This window comes from Misgurnus anguillicaudatus, chromosome 9 (genome assembly GCF_027580225.2).
Source record: "Misgurnus anguillicaudatus chromosome 9, ASM2758022v2, whole genome shotgun sequence".
Lineage (NCBI taxonomy): Eukaryota > Metazoa > Chordata > Actinopteri > Cypriniformes > Cobitidae > Misgurnus > Misgurnus anguillicaudatus.
The window spans coordinates 35,539,947-35,566,733 of NC_073345.2; the positions used below are offsets into that span (position 1 = coordinate 35,539,947).

Sequence of the window (26,787 nt, forward strand, 5' to 3'; positions counted from 1 at the left end):
TTTTCCATGTTGGATCATGTGGGATTAATAAAGTATCCATCCATCCATCCATGCATATTTTGAAACCTTGATTGTTTTGTTTTATATAGTTCAAAACAGTTTAAAATATATGTAGAGTTTAGTTCCAAAACGTAATAAATCCATTTTGACTAATTTGGGTAAAAATTTGTTTTCTATACCAAGAAATTGACAAGATGAAAACCAATATTTTCTTTTACAAACTTTCACATAGCATCTTTTAGTTATAATAACATTAAAAATTAAAATCCATAATTTGATTTTCAAAGATATGAAGAGTTTGGTTCCAAAACGCGATAAACGCCATTTTTGAAAAAAATGAGTTACTGCCAAAATCAGCATTATATCAGGTCAGTAGTTAAAAGTAAATTCTTAATTTTACGCAAAATCCAATACCCGCCGTGTTATTCTGTCATCTTTTCTCCCTTTTTTCCCAAAATGCGATAAACGCCAGTCCCCCTTTTTTACAGAACGCAATAAATCCCACAGGGCACCATTCACGCAATGTAAACAAACATGGCGGCGCGCTGAGTACATGGAGTCCTAGTTTTCCTCATCTACTTTGTACTTTGTGATCAACAAACAAAACAAAATAATACTTTAATTGCATTGATAAACCTGTGATGGTTTTCTGTGATGGGAAAGAAACGTAAGCCATCAACATCTATTATTTCCTGAGAGGCACTCGGGAGACGGGTGCTTGTTCTCCCGACAGCAGCAAGCTTCTCATGCTAACACATTGACCCCAGAGGATCTTATGAAAAACTTTCCATAATTTTACTCAAAGTCAACGAAAATCGAGCAGGACCAAAAACATTTTACAGCTGATCGCTGTGAAAGATGTTAAGCGAAGACGTCAAGTAACCGCAATGACAGGGTTCTTAATATGACAAAGTAAGTGTTTTGATTAATAACATTAATGTTTATATTTTTAATTAGTGTGTACAACTAGTCAACTAAATGAATATAACATGGCAAAGATGAATGCACATTTATATAGGCTATTGATTCAATAGATTTATAGCATTTTGAATAAAAACTTGTCATGGATTTATTGCATTTTGTGGAAAAAATAATCCGTTTTTATAATAAATCTTTGAAAATCAACTTATGGATTTGAATTTTTTATGTTTTTATAACCTAAAGATGCTGTGTGAAAGTTCGCAACAGAAAACAGTTGTTTTCATCTTGTCACCTTCTTGGTATAGAAAACACGTCTTTACCAAAATTTGTCAAAATGGATTCACTGCGTTTTGGAACCAAACTCTTCATATATTATAAACTGATTCTTTTTCTTGCAAAATGCAATAAATCCAAGGCAAGTTTTTTTTCAAAATCCTATAAATCTATTGAATCAATAATTGTCCATTCTTCTTTGCCATGTTTTATTCATTTAGTTGACTAGTGATATACACTGATTAAAATATTAATGGCATCAATCAAAACACTTACTTTGTCATATTTAGAACACTGTCATTGCCGATGTCATTCTTGGGATGTCGTCGCTGAACTTTTTTGACAGTGATCAGCTATAAATGTTTTGGTTCTGCTCGATTTTCGTTGACTTCACGTAAAATAATGTAAAGTTTTTCATAAGATCCTCTGGGGTCAATGTGTTAGCATGACAGAAGCTTGATGCGGTCCTGTGAGAACAAGCAACAGCCGAGATTTTTCCTTCGCTCGAGTGCCACTCACGTAAATAATTTTTTTTGATGGCTTACGTTTCCTCCCCAACACAGAAAACCACCACAGGTTTATAAATATATATATATATACATACACTCACCTATACACACACACGCACAGTCGCACACACACACACACACACACACACTATGTATGTGTGTGTATGCATGTGTGTGTATGCATATGTTATCACAGTGTACTATAAGTGAGCTCACCAGGTTAGTACATCTCTGATCTGAAGTCATTTACAGCATCTTCCTGTAAAAGTGTGTGTGTGTTAGGGTGGTTAGTTGGAGGCGAGCAGTGGCCCCTGGGAACGGTTACTATAGTTACGGTTGCTGGTCAGTGTAGTGTTACCGTGGCAGCAGTGACCTCAGCAGGGTACAGGACTGCAGGGGTCACTGAAACCGATCTGACACACGCATGCACACGCTCGTACACACATAGAGTACAGCTGTCTTTAGACAGAGTCCTTTTAAGGAAGTCGCATCACTGCGCCGCCATATTTGCAACGGCTCCAGGAACAACCGCTATACAGAAATTGTCTGCCATTTTGCAACGGTCCAAAGTAGTGCGTAAACCAGTGTTGCCAAGTGTGTAGTGTTCAAACAGAAACGTATTTTAAACTTTGTTTTACAGCGAGTTAAATGTGTAAGGATTTCATTTAACGGTTGGCAATATTAAGGTAAAGTTATTTTATTAATTGAAGTAAAGTTTTGGCATTTCTGCTAGATTTGATTAGCCATTGGATTTGTTAAGTTACTCAGATCTGGCAACCCCGCCAATCTGGACCGTGAGCTCCAGAGACCAAACTGACTGTTTATCTGCAACTGTAGTTATTATATAATATAATGTATGTTTACTTGCTTGTTTTGTAGACCCAAACATTATATTTGCCAAATTAACACGGTACACAAGACGAGAGTGTTACACGGCATTAAAAGTTTGTAAACCTGTAATATTGAGTTAATACAAATACAATGCATTTGAAAAGATCGGAAATGTTATCCCATTTTTTGGGATATATAAATCTCAGCAGGGTTTACAACCAAAAGCTGAGCAATGTTGTGTTATCCTGGAAAGCTTTGAGTGATGTTTGCAACTGGACCATTTGTAGATGGCCTACAAATTTATGGAACGGTCAAATTAGGCATCTATGTGTCTTATCACCCAGAACATCCCAGAAACGTGCAATTGTAAAGCGTTGTACTGTTATTTAGTTTACTTTAATTTTGTAACTTACTTCTTTTGTTATGAATCATAAAAAACACACATTTCAGGTGCCTAGATGTGTGTCATGTCAGAGCCGCCTAGTAATGAGACTACGGTCAGTCCTTTATGTGCATCCAGACTGAACTATTTATCGATGTCAGACAAGCACTTCTGTTTTTATGTGTTTGTGTAGTTCTGTTACAGCTAAAGGTCACCTCTCCATACCGCAGCACAGACGCATGCTGGCCAATAGTCACTCTGGAAATGAGTATATGACCTTTACTGTTCACAAAAACACATGAAAAAAACTACAGGTTTAAGTGCTACTTTTTTCCGCATCCTCATCCATCTCGTGCACGCACACGTCCGCACCGCTTTTAAAGAATACTGAACCCCAGATATGCACAGACAGCCAGAATCGACAAACGTGAAGTATAAATGATTTTTTATTCAAATGACTACTCTAGCAGGGTGCCAAACTGCAAAAAATTACTTTCTTACTTAGTATTTTTGTCTTGTTTAAGTAGAAATATCTAAAAATTCTTAAATTAAGATGCTTTTTCTTGATGAGTAAACTGACCTAAGTAAATAAGTCTAGTTTTAAGACAAATAATATACAATTAAGTGAAATTGTCCTTAAAACAAGCAAAATTATCTGCCAATGGGGTGAGAAAAAAATACTTAAATCAAGTAAAATTTTCTCACTCCATTGGCAGATATTTTTGCTTGTTTTAAGCACAAATTCACTTAAATTGTATATTTTTGGTCCAAAAACTAGTATTATTTTCTTAGGTCCTTTTGAAATACATCCTGATTTAAGAATTTTTAGAAATTTCTACTGAAAACAAGACAAAAATACTAAGTAAGAAAGTCATTTTTTGCAGTGCAGGACAGCACTGATTTGCGTCATGTACAGGACATTCAAAAATTCAGGATAGATGAAGAAAAAAAATCAAAGTTTAGAACGAACAACAAGAAAACAAAGAGCAGGAATCAAACGTTATGGTGACGGAAATGCTCATTAGCTTTCTGTTCTTGGAAGAAAGTGAAAATTCAGGATGCGACGATAAATGTCGATATACACTAATAATATGTGGCCGATAACTATTCTGAATCGCACAGCCGATATTATTCACAGCTATTTCATGTACTACGGCTTTGAACCAGTAAGTCCTTATCGATCCGAAATCACTGCTAGTTTGAGTCGTTTATAATATGCATTTGAAAAAGCAAAACTCATCAAACATAATCATTATACATATTCTTTATTATCATGAAAATACCTCAAATGGTTTAAAGTAATATAAATATATGCTTAAGCCATTTCCTGGAGCTGCGTGTGTAACCGTGGGTTCACACCAGACGCGTTTGGGGCGTCAAATTTGCGTCTACCGCGTCTAGTTTGCCACTTGAACATTTTGAGTTTACCCGCTTAATTTGCACGTGAAAGCCGCGTGTGAAATTCTAGACTTTGAGACATTCACGCGGAATTTTGCGTCATGGTAGGGGCTTCTGTGACTCCGCTCACTTCCTGTAATCACGTCAAGCGAAGTAGACGCGCAAATGACGTGGAATCGCATCTACCGCCCGATCATTCGCCTCATTCGCGCCGCGAGACCTCCAGACGCGCGTCAACACGTCTTAACATTGACTTAACATGCCTCTACTGCGGCTGGTGTGAACGCAGCATAACGGTTGTTCTTCTGGAGCCCATATTGTGTTTCTGCACAAGAGCGCCCTCTGGCTTTTGGATGTAGCAGAATTTCACGTAATTCATTGAGAAGCATAGCAAGCATTATCGGACAATTCATTGGTGCACCTCTACTGGAAATAAAAGAAGAAAAGATGATGGTGTGTGCAAACGCTGTCTGTTGCCATTGTGTATTTTGTTTATAGCGGAGTGTCCTGTCTCAAAATGTCCTATCTCGCGCATATGCTGTTGTACGTGTTTCACAAGCTGAAGGGTTGTGTGAATGACCGCACCCTCCTGATGACGATAATTACGTCATGTGGCCGACTCTAATGGCCAAGGTATACTTGGGCCATCCGCATACCCACGCCGTCTGCATGACGTAATTATTATCTTCAGGAGGGTCCGCGATTGTCCGCACACCCCGTCTGCTTGAAACTCACTGTTTAAGATCTTGCGGACATCCATGGACCTTCCTGATGACAATAATTACGTTATGCAAATGGCGCGTGTACACAGATGGCCCAAGTATACCTTGCCCATTACAGTAAAAGCAGGCAAGCAGGTTCAGAGTCTTTAAGGGTGAGACAGCTACAGTCTGTACATTTGTTTGTTTGTTAAATGTTTGTTCTAAAAAAGGTTTATTATAATCAATATTAAAATAAATTGAACATCATAAACGAGTGATGTCTCTACGCAATATGTCCCACAGTTAGTTCAGTAAAATAGTCATTGGATGATTTAAGATTTGATTGATATGCATCTCATGAAAGTGAACTACTGTCTATCACCTTCAGTGCTCAACTGGGCTTCTCTGTAAGATGTTCAGCGTTAGGATTTACCCTTCCCATCATCCCCTGGGGTGATGAGCAGTGAGGTAGAGGGTTTGATCGGTGGGAGGGGAGGATGAGAAGCCTCAGGCGGTTCCAGAGAGCTCTATAATCCCATACAGTATCTGCACACACACACACACACACACATACCCTGAGGGTGTAAGACATCCATACACACTACACCCCTAAAATCCCTCAATACTAACCGTTTATCCTGAAGGAATATTCCAGGTTATATACAACTTAAGCTCTGTTGACGACAGCTGTGCCCATTTTTACAAGATGTAATATAAGTCTCAGGTGTTTCCAGAATAGGTCTGTGAAGTTTGAGCTCAAAATACCCCACAGATCATTTTTTATAGCATATGTCCAAATTTCCCCTATTTGGGTGGTAAAAAAACCTTGCTTTTTTGTCTGTGTACAAATTTAAATACAAATGAGCTACAGCTCCTCACTTCCTTACAAAAGAGACAGTAAAATCAAGGCTTTGAACCGGTTCACGGAATAAAAACGAAAACCAGAAACTTTCAAAAAATATATGTTCCGGAAAAGAAATCGTTGATTTAAAATAATGGAAACCGGTTAATACCGTTATTTTTTTCGTTCTTTGACAAGATTTCTGTGCAATACTTGGTGAAGTTCACTTCTGGTTGTCGTTGACTCATCTGAGAAATTAGTAGCAATGTTAACACTTGAGTGATTTTTAACAATTTAACCACAAAAAGGTGCTAAAGTGAGTAATTTTCTGTACACACAGACGCACATGTGGTGGAATTTTTCCGGTCCAGCTCCTATCAAACGTGATTATCCCTATGCCCTTAAAAGATCAGAACTCTTGAGGTATAAACTTGACTCATACTGTAGTCCATTAAAATACATTTGGCATTGAATAAAGCACTGAAAAACAACGTAATTTTGACTTTATGTGGAGCGACTGTTTATCTTCTTCCCGAAGCGCCATTTGGAATTCATCCTCCGTCTGTCTGTGTGCACATGTTTAAGTGCACTCAAAAGTGCATACACAGAGAGACGCGTTTCAAAAAGCAAGCAAACAATCTTTCTGTTCTTGACAGGACACATACAAACAAAGTGATCTCGAAAAAACACAGTATTCTTTTTCTAGTAAAAACATTTCTTTAAGTTGTTTGCCAATAAATGACATGGGAGAAGTTGTCATTTTCTTAATTCATGTACAAGGCTGAAACAAATGTAGGCATGTCAGAATTGCAGTTATGCCGCTTACATAACGTAGCCTTTTTTAATGTTTGATTCCTGTAAATAAAGTCTGAGACAATAAGATCTCAGTAATGTGGCAGACATTTCTATGAACTATGGTAATGCAGGACTCAGGGTTCCCACGGGTCCTTGAAATCCTTGAAAGTTTGTGAATCTGGAGGAAAGTGCTTGAATCTATTTTATGCAAGTTTTCTGGAAAAAAAATGCATATTATTCCCTGTGTAGTGTAGGATAATATCATAAAAATTCACACATGCTAAACTGTTCACTTTAAATGCTTATATCTTCTGTATGCGAATGTTGATTCATACCAAAAAGCTTTTTTGCATAGTACTTCCTGTGTCATTGTAACCCGTCTTTGGCAATATTTCAGATAGCGATATATTTCCTGGCTTCCGCGTCACCCTGTCTTTGTCGTTAAGCCTCACAATTGGTTGAATTTGATATACACATTCAGACGCACTTACCCCTGGAGGCGTCCCCAAAGTGTCATCGCAGTGACGCAGCACGAGTTCCCTCGAAAGAAAACTGTAACAATGTATCTTAAAAGGTAACACCTTGCTCTCACTTGAAATTGTCCCCATATTTAGTCTTTGAATTTTAGGGTATCGGACCTGGAAAGTCCTTGAACGGTCCTTGAATTGGAAGTTAACTAAGGTGTGGGAAGCCTGAGGACTGTCAGTCAGTGGCTGTGGGTGGGGCTTTGTCAGTGTGATGTCACATTAACAAGAGAAACAAAATTGCATGTTTAATGAGACTGCGATTAAAAAAGGAGTGGGAGGATTTTTTCATTGTACTTTTTTCAGAACTTCATAATTCAATCCACATTTGTTGTTGTTTAAATCTTTATTATATGTTGACAGGAATAATGTCATAGTACAATGACATTTTGACATAGTACTCATGTTTGGTGTGTTGTTGCTGTATAAAATCAAAATCAGATCTGAATGAAAGCAGCCGTCACGCTGAGAGATTGTGTGACTGCAGTTGTGCTGAATTTTAAAGCTTTTGCTTGTGAACATTGAGAGAGAAAGGGGGACAAAAAGACAAAGGATGAAGGGAAGGGGTGGGCGGGGTTAACAAGGCCGGGTAAGAGCAGTGTGTCATGCATGACACGGGTGTTTGACCTTGCTCCAGGCCCATTTTACCCAACTGACACCAGCAGCTCTGAATTATGAACTGCCCTCCATCATGCGCATATATATATATATATGTGTGTGTGTGTGTGTGTGTGTGTGTGTGTGTGTGTGTGTGTGTGTTCATATCATGCTGAGAAACCTTCTTGCCTTTATATGCTTCACTGAACGCACACAAAACTCAACATCATCACGGTTCAAGCCATCAAAGCAGAACTGAACAGACACACATGCTCTACAAATAAACGTTTTGTCTCAGTCATTGTTTAAAATATTTTTTATTGTGCTTTATGATTTGTAAAAAAACAAGGTGATATAAATGCACGGATATATCTTTCTTTATTCGGCAGATAATAGCATTTTTTCCATTATTGGGCATCGAATGATTGTTTAAAAATAGCCTGTATCTTATATATTTTTCCAATAAAATAATAGCCGATGATCATGGCAGAGTATATCCTTAAAATCAAAATGCATCACGCAATAATTTAAAAGAAGTAGTAAAAAGCAAAACTATCATTATATATCGGTATCAGTAGATGTCATTTTATCGGTATCGCCACAGAAATCGGTGCATGGCTAAATACTTCAGTAGGTTTGGACCAGCTGATGCTGCCTCTGTTTATCGTCATCCCATCATAATGATAGTTTATTTCTCTTTAAATTGTTCACTGGTCAATGGCAGGTTAATTGAGACATTACAGAGAAAGGGACACAGACACTTCATCACAGTTAATGGGGAGGAGATTGTCAATATAAGCTTTGATGTGCCTGCTTTAGGAGTGTGCGTGTCTCTGTGTTTTTATTATATGTATTATGGACACAATATTGTTCCCTGTAATCTTTCTATCAGCATCCTTAAAGGTAAGGAATGTATTATTTTCTTGTAGTTGTGGACCAGTCTTCAGCCAGTTAACCTAATGAAATACTTTACAAACAAAAGCCACTTCATCTCATTTGATGTTCGTTCTAATCATGTATTTTACTCTTTATCACACTTTCACACCTGTGTATAAATGATGTAAATCAGTCCTCGACCTTGAAAGCTACAGAAATAAGTAGGGCTGCATAACGATTAATCGTGACTAATCGTTTGCAGAATAAAAGTTTTTGTTTACATCATTTATGTGTGTGTACTGTGTATAATAATTATGTATATATATATATATAAATGCACACACATGCATGTATAATTTTCAGAAAACATATATGTATATATTAAGCATTTAGGTACTTTATTGGGGAGTAACTTCGTATTGTAATGCATTACTTTTAAAAGTAACTTTCCCCAACACTGCTTATATATATAATATAAATGATACAATAAATATACACATGTCAAATGTCTTAAATATATACATGCATGTGTGTATTTATAGTGTACACACACATACACTTTGTAAACAAAAACTTTTATTCTGCAAACGATTAGTCGCGATTAATCGTTATGCAGCCCTAGAAATAAATCCTATAATGCATATATTTATCATATATCTACATACAATACAGTATATTTAACATCACACGCCTTTGCTTCATGTCACATGACCCAATAGATGACCTAGGATGAGTTTGTTTCTCTTGTGAACGTGAGTTTGGTTTTTCTCTTCATTGTTGTTTTTCAGTCTCTTCTGTCAATCACAGGTTGATCGGTCTGACAGAGCTTAAAGACCAAACGCTCTCGTGTATCCGCTGAGGGCAGACGGGGGTCTTGGGGTCTCATTAATTACCAGCGCGTCTAGATTAGCTCATTCTCACCTTTAAGCAGCATTGATTCATCTCCGGGCTCTTTAATGAAAAGCTTTTTTTAATTGGTAATTCCAGGATAAGCACCGAATGGAGGCGCTAAATAAAAATGGTTGTAATCAGGCGCTAAAGCTTAATAAAGCCTCGATAATGCAAAGCACCAATAAACCCTGATGAGCTTTTTAACGAGGTTGCCAGAAAACGAGGAAAAATAGTGACATTTTGGGACGAGGGGAAAAATATAGGTTTTGTGTTATTTGGTTGCCACAACTGAACTTTCACATGTTAACCCACCCGTGTTTGTGTGCAGCTGGAAGCGCCCCAGAAACAGCCCAGACGGCTCCACCCCCTCCTGAAGCTCCGCCCATTGAACCCAAAGTTCAAGAGGAAGAGATGGATGTGACCGACGATGATATCACAGCAGGTAAGAACACACCTGTCCTGTAATTGAGTGACGTTACTATGGAAACCCTGTCCCATCATCTAATAGGTTTAATCATGATGCAAGGTTATTTTACAGGGTTCCCACGGGTCCTTGAAATCCTTCAAAGCCCTGGGAAGTTTTTGAAAATATACATACATAGATACAGGTTATTGAAGTGCTTGAATCTATTTTGTGCAAGAAATTTTCTGGAAAATAATCCATATTATTCCCTGTGTAGTGTATAATAATATCATAAAAATTCGGCACACATGCTAAACTGTTCGTTTTAAATGTTTATATCTTCTGTATGTGAATGTTGATTCATACCAGAATGCTTTTTTGCATAGATGTGTTTGACACATGAAATGTCTCGGGTTACGTATGTAACGGTTGTTCCCTGAGAAGGGAACGAGACGCTGCGTCTCTCTTGTCATACTTCCTGCGTCCCTGTAACGCCGTCTTTGGCAATATTTCAGATAGCGATATACTTCCTGGCTCTCGCGTCACCCTGTCTTTGTCATTAAGCCTCACCATTGGTTGAATTTGATATACACATTCAGACGCACTTAACCGCGGAAGCGTCCCCAAAGTGTCACCGCAGTGACGCAGCGCGAGTTCCCTCGAAAGGGAACTGTAACAATGTATCTTAAAAGGTAACACAATGTAACCTTGCTCTTACTTGAAATGTTTCCCCACATTTAGTCCTTAAATTTGAGGGTATTGGACCTGGAAAGTCCTTGAAAAGTTCTTGATTTTGAAGTTAACTAAGGTGTGGGAACCGTGATTTAAATGCAGAAGAAATAAAATTCCTAGATATCAATTCACACATGATGTTTGTAAATGGAGGGGTCAGATTTTGCACCGCATCTCAACCCACTTTAAAGAAAAGCATCAAGCGTCCTGTGAGACACAAGAGCCAATACTGATGTCTCTCTCTCTCTCTCTCTCTTTCTCTGTCTATCTTTCTCTTTCTCTGTCTATCTTTCTCTCTCTGTGTCTTCATTCTCCATCTCCTGTCTCTCTCGGTGTCTTTGTGTGTCATGTGATCAATGTTCGCTTCATGTCAGTGTCAGTTTTTCATCATTTAGTTCCTGTAGCGCTGTTATCCAGACGTACAGTTTATCTGTAGCCTGGAGATAGGAAACGCATCACACATAGACACACAGGTTTTCGGAGCCCTAATAATCTCCCATGACACCCAACAAACACCATTACTGAAACACAGAACCACACACGGATTGACGGGCAGATTCATCAGATCTGTCTGTTTGTCTTTCGTTTCAGCCACACTTCTGTTTGTCACGCTGACATCCCTTTACATATGTTCTGGATTCTCTTAAATGTACACCTGTGTATTGTGTGTGTGTGTGTGTGTGTGTGTGTGTGTGTGTGTTTACTCGTCTCCGTTGGTTCGTATGGTCTTACTGATTTAATTCTGGGGAATAAATGGAAAAACAATGTCAATAAGTGAAAAATGAGAGCAGAAAATGATAAATCATCAAGCATGTCTGGGTATTGACTGGATGGAGTGAGTAAACTGCACAGAGAGAGAGAGAGAGAGAGAGAGAGATGCAGTCTATTCTGCTTTACAGTACATCTAGAACAGGGCTCTCCAACCTTTTTTCATTGGAGAGCTACTTTTCTAAAAAATAAAAGTGGTCGAGAGCTACTTGTGTCACGTTATACCTAAATTAGTGAGTTCATAGACACGGTCTATTAACTCACAGTGATTTGAACTCTTTCCCCGCCAGCATTTTTTTTAAAGTTGCCAGCCAGTGCCAGCATTTTTTTTCACAAAATTGTAATACCTTCCAGAAAATGCTTTTCTTTAAACATAAACATATGATACATTAAATGAAAGAACAAATCCTACAACAACAATAAAAACGTTCATGTTGTCTTTATTTATACTTTTTTATCACCTCTTATATGGGTAGGATTCGTCCAAAAATACCATATTTTGAATAAAAAATCAATTATTAAAGATCAGATTTAGAAAGATGATCCAAATATAGAATATTTACTGCTTTTGGATTCATAATAGGGATGTGCATGTATTTCACGTATGGCTCTCTGGTATCTCTTGACATTTGATGTTTAAATATGAGATTGAACTTGTGACGACGACTGTATTTTCGTTTTATCAAAAATGAATCCGAAAATGACGGCATCCATTTTAACCATAGCGCCTCGACTCGAGATGTGTGCGAGCTTCACAGCGTTGCGTGGATTGTCCGGTTGCCGTGGCGCAGGCTTGGCTTCACAGCGTAGCACGGATCGTCCGGTTCGCGGACTTATCTGTTTAATTTTGAATCATACGTGTTAAATTACTGATGTCATATGATACGCCGGTCTACACAGCTCAACACGACGTCAAACACGTACTTTACAAATATGTAAAGTAGCCACGTTACAATTAACCCCGCGTTAGTTTGTGCCATGCTCACTCCTATATGTAGAGATTGAAATAAATGTGAAGAGGCTCTTTTTTTAAGAATTAGCAGCATTCTAGTTTATTAAATCTTTGAAACTTTATCTGCATAGGCAGCTCACAGTGTCTAAACAAACAGCACTTGCATCCTTAAGATTCACCCTATGTAGGGTGCTCAATGTGTTTTGGAGGAGAGCCAGAGAGATGCAGGTGTTTGGTGTGGAGAGAGAGACATGAGACAGAATTACAAAACACTGTAAATAAAGCATGAGTGATGGAGGGCTTGAGCTTCTGTTTTTACATTTCATACTGAGGTTACTGTTTCTCTGTGTGGACTCATGGACCACCACACACACACACACACACACACACACACACACACACACACACACACACACACACACACACACACACTGTCTTCTCATATGCTCCCTTTCTCACTCCTCTTTCTCTCTCGTGTCCTTTACTTTCATCTTCTAATCTATAAAATGTCTCCTTTTCTCATTAGCTGTTCATTCCCACAGTCATGGTGCCACCCCTCTTCTTTTTCTTTCTCTCTTGCTCTCTCTCTCAATTTAAATTTATTCAAATAATTATTCCATAATATATAATACAATTTATAGTTTTGCTGTCTGTGAAATCCACTGTAAAGTTTCATAATCTTTTAATGAGATTATCAGCATCAAAGTTTGATTTTAGCATTTGCCAGGATCATATTTAGTAAATATTAAGGATTATTTTCACAGAATGTTCTTTACATTATGTAGGATGACTTTGGGACCTATTTTAACGATCTAAGCGCATGGTCTAAAGCTCATGGTGCAATGCACTTAGGTCCGAATCCACTTTTGCTAGTTTAACGATAGGAAAAATGGTCTATTCGCCTGGCACACCGTCTAAAAGGGATGTTCCTATTCTCGTAATGGGTGTGTTTTGGGTGTAACATGCAATAAACTGATAACAGCCTCTGGCTTTTTTGGTAAAGCGTATGTGTGTCATCCCGTATATAGCCGCTTTTTACTAACGCGCACTTTAAATAGCAAAAAATACTGCGCCATTGATTTTAGACTTTAGACCAGGTTTTAGTTGGTCTAGTTTAGTTGCTTCAAAATAGCAACACGTCTGAACACACCTCGTTTTCAGACCAGCACACCTATGGACACAGAAATGGGTGCAAATGCATTTGCTATTTAAACATTTTGTGCTGGACATGAAAATTATAACTGCTTCGGGCTAAAGCTAGCATAAAACACTTTTGACGAGATTTGCAGCATTAAAGTTTGATTTCAATATTTGACAGGATCATATTTCGTAAATATTAAAGATTATATTCACAGAATGTTCTTTACATTATGTGCGATGACTTTGGGACCTATTTTAACGATCTAAGTGCATGGTTTAAAGCTCACAATGCAATGCACTTAGGTCCGAATCCACTTTTGCTAGTTTAGCGATAGGAAAAATTATCTATGCGCCTGGCACACAGTCTAAAAGTATTGTTCCTATTATCGTAATGAGTAATTGGTGTGTTTTGGGCGTAAACCGATGAGAGTCTCTATCTTTTTTGATAAACACACATTGTCATTCCGTTTGTAGGTGCATTTTACTAATGCGCTCTTAAAAGAGCAAAAAATATTGCGCCATTGACTTTAGACTTTAGACCAGGTTTTAGTTGGTCTATTTTAGTTGCTTCAAAATAGCAAACCGTCTGAACACATCTCGTTTTCAAACCAGCACGCCTGTGGGCACAGTAATGGGTGCAAATGCATTTGCTATTTAAATAACGTTGCGCTGCACATGAAAATTATTACCACGTAGGGCTAAAGCTAGCAAAAAACACTTGCATCGTGCTTTGTGCTACATTACGCCAGGTGTATGATTGGTCCCAATATGTAGAAAACAGTAAATCATAAAAGCTGGGTTTTCACAGGCAGCGCCACACGTGAAAAAATGAAGAAAACAAGGTGAGATAATAGTACAATGAATGTGATGTGTGTATAAGTTAATATTCACATTAGAAGCTGAAGAGGTCAGAGGTCAGAGTGAATCTGTTTCACCTCAGAAATCTTGATGTTAGGTTACACTTACAGTTAAATGTGTGGGTATTTTCTGATCGAACACAAGTGAGGCGAGTGTGTACATGCACCTTTGATGTCAATCGTGTAGTCAAAGGTTATTTTTTCTTAGAAAACACGCTGTCGTGCGTGCGTGTGTGGGTTTGTGTCTAATATTTCTCAGGACGGATGATTTCTCGGGCGAATCGTGACAGAGATGGAAAACTCCTCAGAGAGAAGCCGCAGTTCAGCTCACAAATGCATCATCAGTCTGCAAACACAAAATCACTTTAGCCATGCATAACCTTTTTACAAATACATAATCATTTTACAAACGTGACAGCGCAGATGGAGAGCGGTTAGTCTTTGTCCGAAATCGGCTGGACAGATTCATCCTGTAGTGACGGCAGAGAGAGAGAGAGAGAGAGAGAGAGAGAGAGAGAGAACCTTTCTTCATTACAGTAAAACACAAATATTCTTTGGTTCTTTATGGAACCATTCAGCCAAAAATGGTTCTTCTATGGCATCATGAAGCATCTTTATTTTTAAAATGGCAGAACCACACGCAGAAAACCTGCAAGAGGACAGTGAGGTCAGAGGTCAAAGGTTCTGACACATGTCACATCTCTCATTCTTTTGTCTCTTCTCTCCTTTGTCTCCTCTCTTCTACCTTCTTCTATTTTTCTCCTCTCCTCCCCTCCTTTTCTCTTCTCCTCTTCTTTTCTTTTCTCTCCTTCTCTTCTCTTGTCCTTTTCTTTTCTCTTCTCTTCTCCTCTTTTTTTCTCTGCTCTTCTCTTCTCTTCTTTTCTCCTCCCCTTCTCTCCTCTTCTCCTCTTCTGTTCTCTCTGATAATCTCTATATGAAGAGTTTCGTTGCAAAACGAGATAACTCCGTTTTTTTATTTTTCAGAAATCTCGTTTTTTGGTTGTGCATTCCAATTAATATTAATGCAACTGCAGTTGGTTTGTTTTGATTTAAACCTTTATAACTTAAAAAATACAGCTAATTAGCACCATAAAACAAAATAATAACATTACAACATAATAATAAACATGTTTTGACAAAAAAATGTTAAAAATGGATTTATCTCGTTTTGCAACGAAACTCTTCATATATACTGTAGCGTTCACACATCGTTTACATGCTGATCTGGGTTGAAATCAGAGTGAATGTGATGTCGTAATGCTGCAGTGGCATGACTGTATTGTTCATAATGCAGAGAACAACCTCTGAGATCATAAAACACATGAAAATTAATAATTCAGCACAATGGAGCCACGCTGGGAAAATTCAACCGGAGACGGAAAGGTTTTAAAAATTCTGCTTTGATGTCCAGAGTAAAATCTGCAGTCTGAACGCAGTGAGAAGAGAATGAGAAAACTTGACATTACATTTTCTGAAGGGTCTGTTGCTTTTTAATTTGAAGTTATTCTGTGTGTTGGTAACATGTTGCTGTGTGTGCTGGTATGTTTATAGGATGTTGCTGGGTTTAAAAGTGCTGTAAAACTGTATTTACATAGGCATAGATGAATAATAAGAGTTGTGTACATGGTAATGACACACCGTGAGCCTCAAACACGATTGTTTCATCTTTCTTAAACTTTGTGCATGCAAAAGACTGCTGGAAAACAAATCAATCTCAACATAACACCAAACTGTGACGTTACAATCCAGATATACACCCCAACATTAAATTACACATTAAGATAATTACAATGCTAAAAACAAAGTTGTGACTGCTGAGTTAGCGCTATATGCTAGTTAATGCTATATACTAGCGTTTAGGTTGAAGTTCTACTATTGACGTTACAGCGTTTTGGAGGTCCATACTGAAAAAACACAAACTTATCACTCAGAAACGTCCATTAACATTCTCCAATCAATTGATTATTCCTCAGAATCTGATACAGACTCAAACATAAGATCTGTTTACACACACACAGAGCTACTGAAGGAGAAACAGCCAATCAGAGCAGAGCTCAACATTATTATTCATGACCCTTTCAAATAAGGTAATAATAGACCATTTCATTTTCAAGGCAACTCTTAGGGTTGTTAATGAACATGTTAAACTGACTCTGGATCATTTTTGCACTTAATAAAGACACAGACCTTCTGTGTAGATATCAGAGGTCAATTTAACAGATTATTAACATGCATTCAATGCACCTTTAATGGTTTATCAGCCAAATTTTTATATTTTGTATTTAAGTGTTACAAGTGTTAAAATCATTTATCCATATGAGCAATGATAATATACAGAACAGCACTAATGAGTGAATCTAATGTGTTTGGCATCTGATCTGACTGTAGTTTCTCCGGCTGACAGGACCGTGTGGGGTCAAACCCTCCTGATTCAGCTCATACAGCAGCATCCCTGCTCACATCAGGGGGTAACAGAGGGGTAAGGGGGTAAAACAGGAAGGGGGTGGGGGTGACAGATGGTGTTGCTTGGGTACAACACACACACACACACACACACACACACACACACACACACACACAGATTTGTTTCTCTGTTTTAATCAGAACATCTCATAGACGTCTATTATTGTCATATCATGCTAATAAATCTTTAATCCTATATCTCTAAATCAAATTTGCCGAACTATATGAGATCTTTAAAGGGTCATATGATGCGATTTCATGTTTTCCTTTGTGTTTGGAGTGTTAAAGGCTTCTGCATATAGCAGATCTGTAAACCCAAAGAGATCATCCATGCATGGCTCGTTCAAAGATGTCCCCAAATATCTTCGTCACTGTGTGGGAAGATTTGCATAACACAGCCTAAGTATACAAAAAAGAAAGGCATAATGTTTTATCTTGCTGTAGTATTGTTGACGCTGTGCTTTGGGAGTTGATATTCTAAATATGGTAAGGGGCATAACATTTCAGTTGCATGCTTAAGGTATTCAACCAATCATAATGCACCGGATAACTGGCCAATCAGAGAACACTGCGCTTTTCAGAACGATGAGCTTTGCAAAAATCGACACGTTATAGAAAGTTTGAGCAACAATAATGTACAATATGTGGAAAATAATGTTTTTGAACCTTGAACTGCGTAAACGCATTGCATTACACCAAATAATGTATTTTTTAAGCAATCATGTTTTAACACACTAGCCTCTTTCACACAGTAATTCTGGTAAATTACCATGAATTTACCAGAATGAATTTACTAGTAAATACAAAAATGTGCTGTTCACACATGCAGTGACGTTCCGTCTTTTTACCAGTAAGACATCATTCACACATCAGTATCAAAATACCGGTAAACTCGGAGAGAAAGCGGAAGTTACCTGTGGCGCGCGGCCGGCGAGCTCCGTCCGTGTCGTATTTGTAAACGGCGGGATATGACTTAATATCCATGGTCCGTATTTTGTTGTTTTCACATCTGTGGCAAACGGTCGCGAAGTTGCTCGTGACCAAACAACATTGCGTTAGGCGGCGTCAAACGGAACCTGCGTGTTTGCACATTAGGCTTCACAGATGGTGTGCTAAGGACGTCGGCAATTTGGCAATTAGATGGTAAGCTGTTTTAAACAACTTTGGTGAAGAAATGTGGATGTTAACTTCAGGTGTGCTCGACTTTTCAGCAACATGTGTGTGGAAACTTCCGTAAACAGTCTGGGGGAAACCGCGTCACCTGTATAAAAAACTTTCTGATTGGCCCGCCCGATCTGTCAGCGCGGTCTGACGTCATCTAAATGCCGGTAATGCTATATTTTTCGTTCACACACAGCGCTTACCGGTAAATTACCGTTAATCTTACAACCTGTCTTACTGGTAAATTGGGAGCACTGATTTACCGGAAAGGTTCTGTTCACACATGACATGTTACCTGCAATTTACCAGTAAATTACCAGTAAAGACTGTATGTGTGAAAGGGACTACTAGCACTGGTTTTGATTTTTGGATACCAGTGACACACACACACACACACACACACACACACACACACACACACACACACACACACACACACACACACTTGTTTACTATTTATGTATTTATATGAGCACATGATTTATCTGTTTGATGTTGTATATAATATACAGATAGTCTTTGCAGATGTTTTCGAGACAGTGTGATGGTATGAATCTGGTTTTGTTTGTGTGTCTTTGTGTGTAAACAGATAGTGAAGTGAGTTGTCAGAGCAGGTTGTTTATTGATTAACTCTGTATTGAATTACAGAACGACTCTTCGTCTCTTTTCATTTTTTTCTCTTACTAAATTGCTTCAATGCAGCCAAAAAGGCAAAAGAGCAAAGAATAAAATTAGATTGCAAATTGATTGATTGTGTGTATGTGTAGGCGTGTGTGTGTGTGTGTGTGTGTGTGTGTGTGTGTGTGTTTGTAGTGCTTTTTTGTGTTTTCTACAGTTATCCTCATCATGGTTCAGACTTTTTATCTTTTTAAAACATTATTTTATTGTTCCAAACCTGTACATTATTGTAAAAGCAGATTTCATCAGAGTTTGCATTGGCAAAGTAAATGTTTTAATATAAAATTCATATTGGTTTGGAATGACATTAAAGTCAGTAAATAAAGACAGAATTATCCTTTTGATATAAACTGTTTATTTAAAGGGTGAATTCAACTGATTTGAATGAATGTAAAATGTCTTAAAATTACTTTATCCTCAACTTCCCATCAGAGCTGTTGAAACGATCCTCATCTCTTCAAGGCTGTTTCCTATTCAATCTGTCTGCTTTTTTGTTAATGTTGAATTGGATGAGATTCACTGCAGTAAACGACCACTTAGTTTAGAGTTTTAATGGAATCTGTTTGTGTGTATATGTGTGAGACTGACATCTGTCATACACACTAACAGTACAGATGAGTGTTATGAGGTGAAGGTCTGTTTCTAGTGCTTCAGATGTTTTATCCACACACGAGACCAAGGACAGACTTTCCTCCAAGATTGAGAGGTTAGCAAGAGATTTTAGTAAATTATGGTGCATTTCTGTTGATGTTTTATTAAATGCTGAGTTATTTTCAACCCATCATTGTGTCATAAAGGGACAAATCCAGCTGTTGGGTAAACAATGGGTTAAAACAACACAGCATAGGTTAAAGGATTACTCTACTTTCATAAAAAATCCTGATAATTTACTCACCCCATGTCATCCAAGGTGTTGCTGTCTTTCTATTATTAGTTGAGAAGAAATGAAGTTTTTTGAGGAAAACATTCCAGGATTTTTCTCTTTATAGTGCACTTTATTGGACCTCAACCGTTTAGAGTTTCAATGCAGCTTCAAAGGGCTTTAAATGATCTCAACTTAGGCATAAGGGTCTTATCTAGCAAAACCATCCTCATTTTTGCCAAAAAAATAAATATAATTTTAAACCACAACTTCTCATCTTGCACTAGCAGTGCGACGCACCAGTGCGACCTTACATATTATGTAATCGCGTGGAAAGCAATAAACTGACACAAAGACATTAATTATTATCAGTCCACATACAACAGCGTCTGAACGCTCCTCTTTCTCCACACTTGTAAACACTGGAGCGGTAGATTCACATACATCATGTGTGACCTTTCTACAGGATTACTCAATACGTAAGGTTGCGCTGGTTCATCACACAGCTAGTGCAAGATAAGAAGTTGTGGTTTGAAGGTACATATTTTTAATTTTTTTGGTAAAAATTATGATGGTTTGGCTAGATAAGACTCGTATGCCTCGGTTGTGATCGTTTAGAGTCCTTTGAAACCGCATTGGAAAATCCTAGAATTAGGGCTGGGATAAACGATTCTTTTTTTAAACAATTAATCTAGCAATTATTTTTTCAATGCATCGGTTAATCTAACGATTCATTTTTCCAGTCCGATTCGATTTCGATTAGATTCTTGGTTATCTCCCCATTAATTGACTAATAGCAATTTATACATGTTGATTTACATATCTGAATGAAAATAAACAACAATTCCTTAACATTGCAATGTTTATTGCTCTTAAAATTCCAAAGTAAAAGAAGACTAAACAAGGGCAATTCTTAGTCAGAGGTAGCATTGAACTGCGCATACTGTGCAGTTTAATAACAGTGAAAAAATCTCAAGTTCACATTATTTTACATGCATTTATGAGCAGAACCTCTTCAATGCCTTTTGATGGTCAGTGTAATTCTTTTTATAATTGTGATTTGTTTATTCCACATTGTTTTCGTGCTGTACTGGTATGTGTAATGACACAATATAAACACAATTAGAGGCTTAAGCACATGGTACATTATTAAATCTGTTTCTCTTAGCATGGGCGCTGAAAAAAAAACGTGCTGCTTACGCACTGCTTACGCTTACGGTGTGAAACTGGCGTGGAGCCACTAGCGTTGCTACTACTCTCCGGCACCAGCATTTTGGGTCTGACAAATCAACGTGCGAATTTTGCGTTGACGTGTTTTTGGCGTTGCCAAAATGTTTTCCTCAAAAAACTGAATTTCTTTTCGACTGAGCATGGAAAGACATAAACATCTAGGATGACATGGGGGTGAATAAATTGTCTGGATTTTTTTATAAAAGTGAAGTAATCCTTTAAATTACAACCCAATGGGTTGCATGTGTCTTTGACTGGGTTAAAAAATTTTTTACAATATAATGAGACTCTGAAGTGGCTTCTATTGTTGTAAGACTGAAATCCTTGTTAATGTTTCTTTGGAGTTTGTGATCTAGGTTGTGTAATTCTTGTTCTTGACCAGGCCAAACCAGATCAGACTAGACTAGACCAGAAGTCTCTGTGATATTGACCATATCCTGAGTCTATTTAGTCTTCATTCAGTCTCTCTCTCTCTCTCTCTCTCTCTCTCTCCACTATTGATCTTACCCACAAGCCCACTGGCGCTTTACCTTACTGGAATTTTGGACTGTGTGAATGTCTGTCTCACACACACACACACACACACACACACACACACACACACACACACACACACACAAACACACACACTCGACAGTGTCTCCATGTAACAGGTCTGATGTCTGTCCTGTCGTGTTTCTGCACATGTGCAGATGGATGATGTATATTCCCTCTGTGGTTCAGTTGACACACAAACGTTACAAACGCAAGAGTCCTGATGTCTGTGAGCATCCAAAACCGCTCTGTTTGAGATTTTCCTGGAACTCCAGTAGACGCGCTGTCCGCGGTCACACACAGCCGACAGAGAGACCGAGAGTTTAATCTATAAAATAACTGATACGACCCATGTAGAGCTGTGATAATAACTCTACTCATTTCATCACTAATATGAGTCAAAGATTCAGAACTGGGTTTGGTATTAAGTAATCAATTTCTTTGTTTGAAAAGACCCCTTTTAGGCATTTAGCACATGCTTTTATTCAAAGGAAAAACAGCAAAGCGATTTGTCATGGGAAAGCAATAACACGAATATAACTTTCAGCTTACAAAGATCACATTAAATTGCATTTAACATCTGCAATATGTAGTGAAAATAATTCATCTGGATTTGAATAATTTGTGAAGTGAAATGCACTTGATGTTTTATAATGATGTTTACATCACTGCCAAATATCACTGTTATTATTGCATATAATTGAATGATTTATTATTCTCATGTGTGAGTCGTTTTGAATAAACGTATTTGCTTAATAAATAACTGTAAATAAACAGACCTCTAACTGATCGTGATTTCAACCAAAACCAGCAACATTTTTAACACCAACAATGGCGTTTTGGGGTCCTGAAAAACCAAACTTATAGTGCAAGTATTTGAAAATGACACTTGTTGTCTGTGTGTGATCTAAGCGAATCTGTGGTTATCACATGACATCATGCACATATGTTAATTTAGTCTATAGGCACTACTACTGGCCTACAGTATTGTGTTTGTGCTACTCAAGATGCTGAGTTTATTAACTCTTTTTCAGCAAACTTTCCAAAATTTGCTACGTCAGTCCAGGGTAATGTGTAGTAAAAATAACATACATTATTGTCCATCTAAACCAAACTTCTCGATGCTTTCGCTGTCTTGATGGTTTGTATTTAGCTCTCAGTTGAAGAATGTGTGTCCAGGCATATGTACCCTTTTAACCCAGATATTGTCTTTACTTAAATAATGATATAAACATCATCTAATATTTTGAGTTTTGGACATGTACTTAAAAAATGTTTAGTACATTATATGTAGCATATAAAATTCATTAAAGTTATAGTTCACCCAAAATTTAGATATTCTGAGAAATGTTTGTAACCAAATCAATCATGAGCCCCATTCACTTCCATAGTATTCTTTTTTCCTACTATGGAAGTAAATTATGCTTATGATCCATTTGGTTACAAACATTCCTCAAAATATCTTAATTTGTGTTCATCAGGATAAAGACATATATACAGGTTTGTAACAACATGAGTGTCAGAATATTCTGACAGCATTTTCATTTTTGGGTGAGCCATCCATTTAAACTAAAAATTTCAAGTGAAATGAACTTAAAATGATTAGTACATGTTGTAAGGAATACCCATAATCCTTTGTGCCTGAATATTTTAATTATTTATGCTTTTTCACAGATTAAGAACTGATAAGAACTTTAACTACTTAAATATTTGTTGATAAAATGTGACGCTATTGTATTTATAATGTTGTTTTGGTGTAAATGATAATTTTGTGAAGTCATCGTTCAGGTAAACAGTATTTTAATACAGTTCTCTCCACAGTATACACTGCAAAAAATGATTTTCAAGAAAAAAATTCGTAGTATTTTTGTCTTGTTTTCAGTAAAAATATAAAAAAATTCTTAAATTAAGATGCTTTTTTCTTGATGAGCAAAACGACTCGAGAAAATAAGTCTAGTTTTTAGACCAAAAATATCAAATTTAAGTGATTTTGTGCATAAAACAAGCAAAAAATCTGCCAATGGGGTAAGCTAATTTTCTTGAATTTCTTGAATTTAGTGTGTAAGAAAAATGTTCAAATGTTTTTGGCTTACCCCATTGGCAGATTTTTTTGCTTGTTTTATGCACAAAATCCGGGTTTAAAGTGTGGTGTTTCTTTGCAAAATAACATGCATGTATAAAAAAGCACATTTAATCATTTTCATGCATCTTTGTAAATGCGGATTTATACCTGAAATTTTCTTAAAATACAAAATAAAAATCACAGTCATGTGAGCAAAGCCTTAATCTGTATAATGCACCTGACAGAGTCCAGAATAACACAGAGATTAAAGATGTGTGTCGCAGTGGTATAGCAATGTTCACTAACATCCACTCAAAACAATGTACTATTGCCATTACCTGGAAAATGTAAAAAAATCTAGTTCATTAATAATATTTAATTAATATGATTTTTCCTCCTAGTGATGATGTTGGTATAACATTGGTAAAAGTTGGCTTTTTCTTCCTAGCATAAAACTTCAGATTGTTCGCAACAAGAGCAGAAACATTTAATAAGTAAAACAAATCAATAGTAATGTTTATGTTGTTGTGTGAGTGATGATAATGTATGTGTTGTATTTTGAGATTGATTATTCAGAGCACAGTTTCTTTAATTCTCACTTGTCTGCAGACAGTGAAGCTCCTCACAGTCTTGAGTTTTTTTCATCTATTTCGAGGGAAGTTAAAAGTGTTTACCGACAGCTTAGAGCTTAATTGACTGGAGGCCAATAGAGAGCGTCGGCTATTCAGCGCCGCTGTCTATTGATAAAGCCGTGTGTGAATGCAAGCGTCAGTCGGGTGGGGGTTTCTGTATTGAGGACAGAACGGTCACAATCTCTTTGTGGACTCTTTTATCATGGACTCTTGAGCCACAGTCTCGACGGACGCACACACACCACCCGTCTGTCGCACTATTCAACTCTCATACACACACACAACAGAATATAATGACACACACTGTCAGTATACACACATGCATTGAAAACTGTCAAGAAACAGTTGAAACTGTGTGTAAATGTGTGTGCGTGTGTGTGCGCACTCGTGTGTATGTATGCGTGTGCTTGTGTGTGCGTGCTTGTGCAATATTGTTGCTGGTATTTTTTTTAATGATCAAATATTAAATATTTTTAATAACATAAGTAAAGCATAATGTATAGGCAGCAGGTTGTTATCACGGAAAAAAAGCCCAGACAGTGTGATCAGGACCCGCAGCAAAGTGGGGCTTATTAAATGGTCATATTTACCTCATAAGTAAGGTAAGGAGTGTAAATATTGATTTGAAATATTTTATTTGCTTATTTTTAACGAATGCAGACCTTCCGTGAGGAAAACACGTTTACCTTTGATTATGAGACGTTTAAATGTCACGAACACAGTGTTTGGTATAATCATTTATATAAATATAATGTCATATGTCATATTAAAATACTTTTTTAATATTTAATTTCTGTAATATTAAACTGGACCTGTTAAAATGGTTTGCAGCATCCGGTTTTCCATGTGTTATTAGTTTTGAGCAGTAGTTATCTGAAAATAACGAACCTTGGAATGTCGCAACTGGCCAATCAGAATCAAGCATTTTAGAGAGCTGTGTAATAATTAAAAATAACAAACACATTTACTTCGATATCTAAATGAGGACATTCCATAGACTACTATTGTTTTTATAGAGGATTAGTTATAAATACTATAACCTAACCCTAACTCACAACCTAACCCTAACCACAAAAAAAAACTTGATTTACTATATTTTATAGCCTTTTAAAAAAATGAGGACCTCCCCAAAAAGAGGTTGTGCTCACTTTTGGGTACCGATTTGTTCCCAAAACATAGCTCCATGTTTAAGTGCTATAATTGGGTCCCCAGTGCTTCTATCAATGTGAAAATGTGAAAAAGATCAACCCAGTAACTTTGTTTTGTAAACCATTCTCTGCAAACATGTGAAAAATTAGGTCGTTCAAATTTTGCCTAATTTGTGAGATAGGTAGTGAGTCTAATTACAATAATACCGCCCCTTAATCTGCACTATCCAACCACGGCACTGCCATTTCCTGCAGAGAGAAAAAATATTATTAAGTTTCAATTTCGACAAACCACCATTATGGTGATCAGTGTTTGCATTTCATCAGCTCATTTGCATTTAAAGGTCATGTTTTCAGATCCCATTTTTTAAACCCTACTTGGTGGGTAATGTTGCTGTTAGAGCATAAATAATACATGCAAAATGATTTCTTAATGTCTAGTGACATATCAGGGCCATTTTATGACTAATTGATATACATTTCTTACATACTGTTCCTTAAACAGAATTCCCCTTTCAAAGCAACGGCTGGTTTGGACTACTAGCCCTCTACTTCCTGGTTGAATGACGTCAATATAAGAGTCTTTAACTAAACTCCGCCCACAGGAATACATCAGTCACCAGCTAAGCTCAAACAACTCTGGCTAGAGATAAGTCAATTGTGTAAAAAATACCATGTTTTTTATAAATGAAACATGAAGATGTGTTATATTGCGCACTGTAAACACAATCAAAGCTTCAAAAACAGAAAGAACAGGACCTTTAAAAGGTCACACCCAAAAACGGCACATTTTTGCTCAGGCCTACAAAGTGGCAATTTTTAACATGCTATAATAAATGATCTGTGGGGTATTTTGAGCTAAAACTTCCCAAATGTACTATTGGGATACCAAAGACTTATTTTAAGAAAAATTATGAATTTACAAAAAATTCATATTATGACCCCTTTAAGTCGGTACACTCGCACACATGCAAGACACACACATACACATTTGTTAAAATGTAACCATTGGAAACAAACTTTAATACTTTGTGGAATATTTGTGTCTTCTGAAGAACTTTGTTTTGTAAAATATTAAGGTGTAGGTGATGGAAAGTTATTACTTCTCTGACAGCTTTCATTACATCACACCGTTTTTAATAAAATTTATAAATACACGTCTATCATCTTCAAACAGTCTGACACTTTTATTTAATATCTTCTTTAGGATTGTGTCAGAGAGAGAATGCACAGATGTTTAATGACTAAATGAAGAAAGGTAATCTTACCTTTTATAAAGTCCTTTAAGATTTTGAGAAGGTTGTGTGTGTGTTGTGGGCTGCTTCGTATTCATTGAAACTCTGTTGTTGTACACGATTAGAAAACTCCAGATATGAGCTGTGTGTGTGTGTGCGTGTGTGCTTTAAAGCATAAAAATCTTTTTAACCTTCAGAAACGAGGGCCAGATAAGATTGTGCCCTCGTCCTCTTCGCTAATAAATTGTGTTTGCGCTCGATGGATGTTTCTAAGTGAATTCTGCGCTGTCTTTGTTTTAGCATATTGCCTGAGACAAATATCTTACATTCTAGGTCAGAAACGTAGAAACCGAATGTATGGTTTTGTTTTGATGGAAAGAAAGCCACATTT

The 26,787-nt window shown here is 37.1% G+C and overlaps 1 protein-coding gene across 4 annotated transcripts in view; it reads left to right on the top strand.

Moving 5' to 3' along the window:
* Positions 1–26,787, top strand: part of wdr7 (WD repeat domain 7) — a 99,717-nt gene that overhangs the window by 41,393 nt on the left and 31,537 nt on the right. For all 4 annotated transcript variants that reach the window (XM_073871619.1, XM_073871620.1, XM_073871621.1 and 1 more), the window contains one exon: positions 9,868–9,981. In XM_073871619.1, the coding sequence (XP_073727720.1) occupies positions 9,868–9,981 (114 nt within the window). The remainder of the gene's footprint in view (positions 1–9,867; positions 9,982–26,787) is intronic.